This window comes from Chelonoidis abingdonii, chromosome 2 (genome assembly GCF_003597395.2).
Source record: "Chelonoidis abingdonii isolate Lonesome George chromosome 2, CheloAbing_2.0, whole genome shotgun sequence".
NCBI classification, from domain to species: domain Eukaryota; kingdom Metazoa; phylum Chordata; order Testudines; family Testudinidae; genus Chelonoidis; species Chelonoidis abingdonii.
In genome coordinates this window covers 192,590,478-192,601,956 of record NC_133770.1, presented here as the reverse complement: position 1 = coordinate 192,601,956, position 11,479 = coordinate 192,590,478, and the positions used below count along the sequence as shown (strand labels likewise).

The 11,479-nt window shown below is 42.6% G+C and overlaps 1 protein-coding gene across 4 annotated transcripts in view; it reads left to right on the top strand.

The window, feature by feature from the left end:
• The first annotated feature begins 6,210 nt into the window (after positions 1-6,210).
• LOC116837082 (glyoxylate/hydroxypyruvate reductase B-like) overlaps positions 6,211-11,479 on the top strand; it is a 34,528-nt gene continuing 29,259 nt past the window's right edge. The window contains exons 1-2 of one of the 4 annotated variants that reach the window (XM_032801234.2): positions 6,211-6,360; positions 10,065-10,151. In XM_032801234.2, the coding sequence (XP_032657125.2) occupies positions 10,077-10,151 (75 nt within the window). In that variant the 5' untranslated portion in view covers positions 6,211-6,360; positions 10,065-10,076. Of the gene's footprint in view, positions 6,361-10,064; positions 10,152-11,479 lie in introns of those variants that run through there. The other 3 variants (XM_075062879.1, XR_012655329.1, XR_012655330.1) reach the window with 3 other exon arrangements.

Sequence of the window (11,479 nt, the reverse complement as noted above, 5' to 3'; positions counted from 1 at the left end):
GCAGATAACTGTCTGTTGCTTTCAATCTACTCTTTCACCAAATACACACTACATACTTATCCTAACATTTACTACATCCTGACCAAAAGAGGATTTTTATATTTTTAATTATATCAACATAAAATTCAACACTAGGTATGATCATTAAAAGGAAATATAGTTACTGAGGATTTAATGAGATGCTCTTGGGCATTGTGATGGGTTGGACCCCGCCCCCTCCAGGATGCCACCTGATATACTAGGATTTCACTAGCTCCACTAGCCTGTTTTGCTGAATAGGCTCTCTGGTCTCTGGCAGTGCGCGTGCAAACACACACACACACTCAACAGCAGAAACAGACTGAAGTCAGCTCTATGTGAGAGTGTCATAAACAGATGGTTAAGGGTTAATTTCTCTTTTACCTGTAAAGGGTTAAGAAGCTCAGTGAACCTGGCTGACATCTGACCAGAGGACCAATAGGGACAGATACTTTCAAATCTGTGCGAGGGAATCTTTTTGTTTGTGCTCTTTGTTTTTGGGTGTTGTTTGCTCTTGGGACTAAGGGACCAGACATCAATCCAGTCTCCAAATCTTTCTGAATCAGTCTCTCATGTTCAAAATTTGTAAGTATAGCCAGGCAAGCGGGTTGTCTTATTTTTGTTTTCTCAACTTGTAAATGTTCCTTTTTCGATGAGAGGATTTTACCTCTGCTTGCTGTAATTTGAACTTCAGGCTAGAGAGGGTTCCTCTGGCTATATGAATCTGATTTCTCTTTAAGTATTTTCATCCTGATTTACAGAGATGACTTTTTACTTTCTTTCTTTAATTAAAAGCTTTCTTTTAAGAACCTGTTGATTTTTTCTTGTTTAAATCCAAGGGATTGGATCGGGACTCACCAGGGGCTGGTGGGGGAAAGGAGGGGAGATGGTTAATTTCTCTTGTTTTAAGATCCAAGGGTTTGGATCTGTCACAGGAATTAGTGAAGCCTCTCAAGGCTGCCCAGGTAGGGGAAGGTTTTGGGGGCGTACCAGAAGTGATCAGACACTAGAACATTCTGGATGGTGGCGAGTTACCCGAGATAACTAAGCTAGTAATTAAGCTTAGAAGTGTCCATGCAGGTCCCCACATTTGTACCCTAAAGTTCAGAGTGGGGAAGGAACCTTGACAGAGAGGATTCACCCAGCACTCAAGTGCACACTCCCTTTGGAGAATAAACCCAAAATAATATAATCTTGTGCTGAACAGGAAGATCTGCACAGCGCAAGCTCATAAAAATTTGCCCTCTTCCTCAATGTGAAGCGAGATATACATAGCTTCTTGCCCCCCACCCCAGATATGAATTGCACAAACTGGGTTAGGTTATATACAATAAATAAGTTTATTAACTACGAAAGGTAAATTTTAAGTTATAGCAAACAGAACAAAGCGGATTACTGAACAAATAAAACAAAACACGCAAGCTAGGCTTAATTCACTAAAGAAACAGGTTACAAAAGGTAATTTCTCACCCTAAATGTTATTTTAGGAAGAAAGCAGAGTTTCTGTAGCTTAAAGTTCCAGTTATTTCTCTTTATAGACTAGACTCCTCTGTCTCAGCCTGGACTCAGACCTTGCCTTCTCCTCAGCTTAGTTCGTTTGTCCCTTCAAGTATTTTCAGCAGTCTTTCTTCTTGGGTGGGAAGGGAGACTTCTGTTTGCCTTACTCCCCAGCCTTAAATAAGCTTTACATAAGGCAGGAATCTTGTTTCTCAGTCTTGACCTCCCCCTCCTTTTAGTGGAAAATGACTACAAGTCCAAGATGCTGTTTAGTACCAGGTGACAGGACCACCTGATCTAGTAGTGTCACAGTTATGTCCCAGGATGCCTCTCAGGAAGGAGAGAGATTAATATTTTTTAAGTCTTATTGTTTCTTCTTAATGGCCCATCAAAGCTGATGGCCTGTTGTCTGGTGTGCGTCTCCCAAATACACACACAGTTGTAATTGTTGCATAGTCAATATTCTTAACTTTAGATACAGAACTTATACATACATACAAATTGGACAATCACATTTAGTAAATTATAACCTTTCCAATGATACCATACAAGACCCATCTTGCATAAAATATATCTGTTATGCAATATCCATATCATAAGCATATTTCCATAGACATCACAGGCATGTCAAGGATGGATTGAGCATGAATTTTCTACACAAATTTGACTTCAGTTCAAAATACTTTTGGGCCAGCACAGCAGCATTGCATCTTGATATCAAGACACCAACAAGGTTGACTCCTTCATGTTGCTTCTTGATCTGAAATTTCACACCATATTTTATTTCATCCTGAGAACTTTGCATTCTCAACATTGGTAAACCAAAGCAGATCCAATAATTCAAACATTATGTTCTATTTTTCTAAGGAGTCTTAAATATAAGAGTGTTCTCACAGCAGCTTGTACACCAAAAAGGGTACTTTTATCTTGAAAGAGCCAAGAAACAAAACTATATCTACCACTGAAATCACATGGGTGCAGCCACAGTGTGAAGTAAAAATCTGCTTGAGCAGTGAGTCCAACCCAAAGTCCAACTCCTTCTTAGAATCCATTTCCTGAGTAGGAACAAAGAATACATGCAGAGAAGGCAAGAAATGTCTTATTGCCTCCGTGTGCTTAGTAAAGCCAGGAGTCCTTCCCATTACTGAGCAATGTGAGCAGGGCAGGAGGACTAAGGTTTTCCAAGGTCTTCTTGGAAGGATTGTAAAATAAAGATTTAGCATAGTACACACATAGACTATCTAGTCGCTAATGAATTAATGTTTGTATGACTCACTGAAGATCCAAATGTTAAAGGCTTACTAATAATGTTGAAGGATTACAAATAACAATAGCTGGTGACAACGGGGTTTCTCCCCTTACAGAAATCCAGTGAAAAGTCTAATCTGTTACTAATGTAAATCTCATTTTTTCCAGAAGTGCTGCAAACACACTGCTGTCACAGAGCTGCAGATGCTCAGCACCTCTTAAAATCAGGCCACTTTTATTTAGGCGCCTAACTTTAGATACCCAACATTTGAAAATGTTTGCCTAGGCACCTAATTATACAGATTGCTTTGGGTATGCACATGTGCATTCCACTCTTGGGTGGATGCATGTCCTGTGCACAATCACAAGAAATTTTTATCTCAGTGGCACCCGTTGGGGCAGCTGGAGCATCCTCTTCTGCTGCACATTAGTGGCGCCAGTATCAAGGGCTCAGCCTGAGTCCCTCAGTTCTTTCTTACTGCCCGTGATGGTTGCTGGAACTGCTCATCTTACTTTTGCCAGTGCTCTTTAGTGGACAATGTACTCTTGTATTTTATTTAGAGTTGTCAATTAATCACAGTTAATTGATACAATTAATGCCAAACAAATTAACTGGATTAAAAAATAGTTGTGATTAATTGCAATTTCATCGCACTAACAAACAATAATAGAAAACCAATTTACATTTATAAATATTTTGGGGTGTTTTTCTACATTTTCAAATATATTGATTTCAGTTACAATACAGAATACAAGATGTACAGTGCTCACTTTATATTATTTTTGTTACTAATATTTGCACTGTAAAAGTTTGTTTACATTTATGGGAGACAATGCTGCCCACTTCTTATTTACAATGTCACCTGATAGTGAGAACAGGTGTTTGCATGACACTGTTGTAGCTGATGTTGAAAGGTATTTACAAGCCAGATATGCTAAACATTCTTATGCCCCTTCATGCTTGTAGACTCTAAAGTTTTACGTTGTTTTGTTTTTGAGTGCAGTTATGTAAAAAAAAAAGCTACATTTGTAAGTTGCACATTTACAATAAAGAGATTGCACTACAGTACTTGTATGAGGTGAATTGAAAAATATCCTACCTTTCCCGTCCTTGGAGCCACTCTCACTACACTGCCTTAGACACCACCACCTTCCATGGACCTCCACAGGAGTACCATCTAGTGATTAGCCAGGAGGTCAGGGGCCTATGCCTGTCCACTGGTGGTTTTGGAATCCGTGGGGTTTTACTCCAGTCACCAGATCATATACTGGACACTCCTATCCGGTGGTCTCAGAGAGACGTACTCGCTGGGCAGCACCCATTCATGACTCCAGTACCAACATCAAGAGCTCGTTCAGCAGAACCCTGTGGGTCAAGAAAGAGAGAAGGAGCAACTCTAGCCAGTGCTGGCCTTCTCTCCTTCTCCCCATGATGAGGCAGTCTCAGCAGGGGGCATTTTCCCTTCCCCAGATGACTATAAGGCCTATCAAGAATTTATTAAAGAGAGTTGCCTTTGGCTTGAGCATAACAGGTGGAGGAAGCAAAAGAATCTGCATTCTGCCTGGTTGATATTTTGGTCACAGTAGGTCTTTCCAGAGTCACCCTACCTCTTAATGAGGCCATTAGGGACCCCATTAAAACATCGTAGAAGACTCCTGCATCCCTCTACCCACTTTTTAAAGGGCCAAGTGCAAATATTATGTGCCCTCCCAGGGTTTTGAGTTCCTTTTCTCCCATTCCCCCTCCCAGGGGTATGAGGGCACAACCCCCAAATCAAAAGATTAAAAAAAGTTGGACCTGTTTGGTAGGAAAGTTTATTTTACTGGGGGGTTGCAACTCAGGATTGCAAACCAGCATGCACTTTTGGGCAGATATAACATTAATGTATGGGATTGAATGCACAAATTTAAAGACATGGTGCTGGAAGATGCGAAGCAAGAGTTCTCCTTGCTAGTGGATGAGGGGAAAAAACTGATGGTGAGAGCCTTGCTGCAAGCTGTTCTAGATGCAGCTGTCTCAGCGGCCAGATCCATGGCTTTGGGAATGGCCATGCACAGGAGCTCCTGGTTGCAGCCTTCAGGGCTCCCACAGGAGATCCAACAAATTTTGCAGGACCTGTCATTTGAGGGATCCTGTCTCTTTTCAGAGCAGACTCACACTAATCTCCATGGGTTCCAGGACTGGGGTCCTAAAGGCACTTGGGTTGTGCACCCTAGCCCCATCCAGGAATCACTTCAAACCACAGAAGCCCATAGGGATTCTGGCCCACCTCCTTGAAGGACCTGCAGAGAAAGAATAGTAGGGGGTTTAGGCGTAGGCCATCTCCTCATCAATGCTTGCTAAACCTAGACATACAGGGGGTGCTAAGCAGGCATTTTGATGGGACACTCAAGGAAGCCACTTTCCTGGATGCCAGACCCCATTTTTCCCTCTGTTTGTAAACTGTCTTTCCCATTTTCTCTGTGCTTGGTTCCATATCACCATGGACTGTTGGACTGTGAAAGTGGGATACACTCTCAGTTTATTCCTACTCCTCCTTTCCTCTCTCTCTCCCTTTCAGAGGCCTCTCTCACAAAGAGATTCTGGTCCAGGATGTTCAATCTCTCCTTCATGAGGGAGCCATAAAGAAGTTTCCACAAAAAAGGACAAGACATGAGTCATTGGTCAAGGACACAAGTCTGAGGGTACTCTTACCATGACAAGAATGTAATTACCACACTTCCTGTGTCGATTCTAAATTATGTGCCTTCACATAAGTCAAGCTAGAAGCTATATGAGATAGTACCATGGTTAGCATAAGAGCCAAAAATAACGAAACAGGCATCATCAGCATGGTGCAATAAGCAGAAGAAAACTGGGTGAATCCAAAACCAGTACAGGCATGATCTCACTACATTAATTTACATTATGTTCATACTCAGAAGGTTCTTTGCAACCATTAGGGCTATAAGCATATTTAAAAAAAAAAAAAGTAAGAAAACTTAGATTTTGGAGCACAATTCTACAACAGCGGATGGATTCTGAATCAGATTCTGAATCAGATTCCATTGCCACAAGAATGTGTGTAGCCACTCACAGAGAAATAAAAACATTCTAACAATATCCTCTGCTATTCCCCTCCCCATACAATTCAGTTTCAGAATCAGGGAGTAGGAAGATGACATTGTTTAGGAAGGGTGCACAGAAAGCCAAAGATGATGAGATAGAGACTGGAAGATACTGTCACTCTATGTGGCAGTTCCTGCTGAAGTGTCTGTCCAAAGACCGTCTGATAGAGGGTGGACCTGGCAGAGATGGCTGGCGGTGCTCACAGTTATGTGAGTGTACTCAGCTGCTGCCAACTGAAATTTACACAGGAAGAATGTATACTATAATGCATTAGTTATGTGGGGTTGGATTCAGGCAGAGTATGGACAGCTATGGGACCTTGTATGAAGGATTACATCATATGATTGTGTGTGTGTGTGTGTGTGCTGCAGAGATCTGGAAGTAGCTGTATAATGAGATTTTGTGTTTAAGCTATTGCCACTGACAGAAGTGGTAAAACACAGTTACGGCAGGATCAGCGTCAGGAAGAAAGCAATAGAAACTACCAGGTTATTTATCATTACTATAATCAGTTTTCATTTAAAGAATGTCAGTGAAAGAGATTTGTTCTGGATAACTTTACTTACTTCAGCAGAAAGCAGGACCTTTAGGAATTCTGCAGGTTTACTTCACTGAATACAAAAACTTATATTATTCTGTGAGCCTGTTAAAACTCTAGATGTAGTATTGCTAACCCTATTCATTCAAAAATTGAGAGTCAGGCCCTCACACAAAAAAAATCATAAGATGATCTTAAAAACAATGAAATTTTAAAAAATAGTATTTGGATTATTTTGATTTGCATTGTAGTGCTCTTCTTGATACAGGAGAGAAGGAATCACCCCCTAGAGTAAAGGAGGAGAAGCCTCATACTCCTAAGGCTGGGAGGTCTGCTGCCACCACTGAAAATAGGAAACATAGGGTAGTGGTGGTTGGAGACTCTCTGCTGAGGCGATGGAGCGCCCATCTGTCGCCCTGACATTCAATCGGAGGTATGCTGTCTGCGGGGGCCCGTACTGAAATGTACGAGGCATTGTCGGGATTATCCGGCTTCTGACTCTACCCTGTACTCCTGTGGGCACATGATACTGCAAGGTGTGACGCTGAGCAATCAAGAGTGACTACAGGCTCTGGAGTTGGTGAGAGGAGTCTGGAGCGACGGTGGTTTCCTTCGATTCTTCCTGTCAGAGGTAGAGGCTGGCGAAGACAGATGCATCATGGAGGTGAATCTCTGGCTGCGAGAGGTGTCGCCAGAAGGGCTTTGGTTCCTCGATCATGGAGCTATTCGAGGAAGGCTGTGGCAGAATGCATTCACCTGGAGGGGAAAGACCCTATGCACACGACTGGTAACCTAGTGAGGAGGCTTTAACAGGTTGATGGGGACAGGTAGCAAGCCCACAGGTATGGGAACTGAAGACCTGGAGAGGTCGGAAACAAGGGAGTGTGGGGTCATAATGAGAGAGAAGGGGGTATGGCAAAACTGGAAGCAAAATCAAACTAGCTCTTAGTGCCTAACAATCAGAGAAAGTATGGTAATGCGAAGAACTGAAGTGCTATAAATAAATACAACTATGACATGTTGGCATCACTGAAACTGGTGGCTATAATGATTGGATGTTGGTGTGGACAGGGTAGTTGGATGGTAGACGGTGGAGGGGGAGTGTTGCTATAATTAAATGACACACTTGACTGGAGTGGAGATGACATGGAGATGGAAGTGTTGGAGTCCTGGTTAGGATAAAAGGGTAAAACACATGAGTGTGTTTGTGCTAGGATCTACTACAGCACCAACCAGTGGGAAGAGGTGGATGCGGTTTTTTTAAACAACTAACAAATCATCACAAACCCAAGTGGTGGTGAGGGGAACTTCAACATCCAGATATATGTTGGAAAATAACAGCGGCACGACATCAATAAGTTTCCTGGACTGATTCAGACAACTTTTATTCAGAAGTGAAAAAGCTATAGGGGGAAGTGTTAAACTTGATTTTAAGAATAGGGGAATCATTGAGAATTTGAAGTAGCAGGAAACTGGTGAAAGTGATCCTGAATCTGGTTTGCAATCAGGAAGGTGAAGGAGTACAAAATAGAGACAATGGATTTCAGGAGGAGGTTTTGTAAGCTCAGAGAGCTGATAGTAAGGTCCAATGGGATCAAGACTATCGGAAAAACAACCTGAGGAGAGTCGAGTTTTTCAAAGGACACTATAAGGGCCCAAAGCAGCTTTCCGATGAGTAAGGAGAAGAAAATGTGCAAAGTCACACTTGGCTAACCACAGTTGCTCTGACTACAAATAAAAAAGTCACATAAAAATAGAAGCTAGGTCAGTTACAAAGATGAATTAGGCAACGACACAGAATCGGGCAAGATTAGAAAGGCAAAAGGACACAATAGGAGCTTTATAGCTATGGGAAAAGGGACGAAGATTTATCAAACATAGAGCAAGAGGAGCACCGACGGTAGCCACTGCACTGCGGAGGGGAACAGTCACGGACTTGGAATGCAGGATGCTAACGATTCTTGTCTCGGTCTCATGAGAAATCTGAGGAATGTCAACAGTGAATCTTATGGAAGGGTAGTTTAGAAGATAATAAAAAGAAACAAGTTAAAAATCACTAAGAGTTAGAGCCGCAGTCACAGGGCCTGATAGCAATGCATACTGAATAGGATAATAGAGGTATCTGAGCCTTAGCTATTCTTTGGATCAGGAGACGTGAGAGATCCAGATGGAAAGGGCAATATGTGCCCATCTATAAGAAATAAAAAACAACCAGGGAACTACAGACCAGTAGTTTAATTCTGTGCCAGGAAGTAATGAGCAAGTAATTAATCATCTGCAAACACTTGGAGTGGTAAGTTGTAGGGAATAGCCGCATGGATTTGTAAAGAACAAATCGGTCAACCAATCTGAGAGCTTCTTGATGGAAACGGTTGTGATAAGGGAGAAGTGGTGGATAGTGGTACCTGCTTTAGTTAAGGCATTTGATACGGTCTCACATGATATCCTATCGTAAACTAGCAAATGCAATTTACTGGCTACTTAGGTGGGTGCATAACTGGTGGATAACCGACTCAGAGAGTGTTCAATGCTCCCATCCTGCTGGAAGGATAACAAGTGGTTCGCAGGGGTCTGTTTTGGACCGGTCTGTTCAATATTCTTCACAATGACTAGATTGCATGAAAGTACGTTTATTAAGTCTGCAGAAGATACAAACTGGAGGATGCAACTTTGGAGGACAGGTCAAAATCAAATGATCTGGACAAATGGAGAAATGGTCTGGGTAAACGGGGATGAAAGTTCAATAAAGCAAATGCAGGCTCCACTTAGAAAGGAACAATCAGTTTGACACATACTGAATGGGAAGAGACTCGTCTGGGACGGGTAGGCAGAAGGATCAGAGGGTCATAGTGGACGCTACAAAAATTGAGTCAACAGGTGATACTGTTGCAAAAAGGAAACGGAGCTGGATCATAAATTGTTGTTGAAAGCCAGACACGAGATATTCTCTCTGCTCTACATCTGCGGCTGTTAGGCCTGGAGATGTGTCCATTCTGCACCCGTTCAAGAAAGGTGCGGAGAATGGGAGAGGGTCGAGAAGAGCACACATGAAATTAAAGGTCTGAACATGACTTATGAGAGCTGAAATGAAAGATTTCTTTAGTTTGGAAAAGAAGCTGAGAGGGGATATAGCAGTTTTTAGTATCTAGAAGGTGTATCAGGAGGGAGAAAACTTGTTCCTTAGCTCAATGACTAGAACAAGAAGCACGGCCTTAACTGCGACAAGGAGATTTGTTTGGAACATTGAAAAATTCTAACTGTCAGGGTAGTTACACTGAATTAAAATGCCTAGGAGTTGTGTGAATCTCCATCTCTGGCGAGATATTTAGAGTATGTTAGTATGTTATCGGGTGGTCTAGACAGTATTTGGTCCTGCCATGAGGGCAGGGGACTGGACTCGATGACCTCTCGAGGTCCTTTCCAGTCCTAGAGTCTATGAGCTTTTAGAGGTCACGTTTTCAAGATTTTTTCTGTAGCTGCGAGGGCTAGAAACGTACTTGACAAGTTTACCTTTATCACACTGGAGTGGACATCTGAAAGATTATGTTTAGCGTTAAAGCAGTCTGTTTGGTAGAAGCTATTCACTTGGCCACTGGCTGCCCAAGGTTAGCTGGTAGACTTATTCATCCAGCTGTTTGTCACGTGTATCACTAGACAAAGAGGAATATGGATCCCAAGTGGAGCTACTGGACTGGTCCAAATAGCACTGACGAAGCAGGAGTAAGTGCGCCCCAAACCAAGGTTAGTATCAGGGGAAGCCTTCTACTCTGCACAAACTGCCCCTGAATATTTTTAATTTACTGACATTAATATTATTTAAGTGCTCAGTGTGCTTGGTGCTAACAAAAGACAGTCCTTACTCCAAGACTGTAGTTGGTCAACAGTTCAGACATATAATACCGCTAATATTGTATACTATTTCTCATAGTATTTATTTGGTGTTTTTAAAACCTTTTTTAAATTGGTATTTAGCAAATATTTGTCATATATGTCAGTGTCTCATCCAGCTGTCTATCACAAACAGAAAGCAAATAATTTGTTCACTATCTCAGTAAATCTCTCTCCATTCTGCCACTAGTTTACCTCAAAATATTCTCAAGTAGCCCCACAATGCACAACTTAACTTTATGTACTTTGAGTTGCCCTGTTCAGTATTTCTCCAATTCTTTTGGAGCTCTTTATACTCCAGTACAGTAAAGCACTGTCAGATCAGAAAGGGGAAGCATTTTGCACTCACTTTGCTCTTGCCCCAAAGTGCAGGGGAACAGTGAACTGGACCATTGTGGGTATGTGTCTACACTGCAATCAGGAGGTGCAATTGCAGCACATGTAGGCATACCGGAGCTAGCTTTGATCAAGCTAGCTTGCTAAAAATAGTAGTGTAGCTGCAGCAGCACAGGCATCAGAATGGGAACAGTGGTCAGGGCCGCCCAGAGGGGGAGGCAAGTGGGGCAATTTGCCCTGGGCCCCGCTGGGGCCCCCACGAGAGTTTTTTGGGGCCCCTGGAGTGGGGTCCTTCACTCACTCCAGGGGCTCCAGAAAACTCTCATGGGGTCCAGGTCCCCGGAGCTTCTTCTGCTCCAGGTCTTCGGTGGCAGGGGCCCCCTGCTGCAGAAGACCCCAGGCCCACTGAATCCTCTGGGCAGCCCTGACAGAGGTACATACTCCCGAGACCATAGGTACATACTTGGGCAGCTAGCTTGTGCTGCTGCCTGTGCTGCTGTGGCTACTCTGCTATTTTTAGCGAGCTAGCTCAGTTAGAGCTAGCTCAGATATGCTCACTTACACATGCTGTTCCAGTTGCAGACTGGACATATCCAGCATAGACATATCCAGCGTTTGTGCACTGCATTAAGAGTCAGCCTCTATACAAATAGCTTTTCTTACTTCATCTTTTTAACATAGAGAAAGCACTCAGGGCTGGCCCACAACATTTTGGCACTTGAGGCGAGGAGTGGTGAATCCAAAACCAGTACAGGCATGATCTCACTACATTAATTTACATTATGTTCATACTCAGAAGGTTCTTTGCAACCATTAGGGCTATAAGCATATTTAAAAAAAAAAAA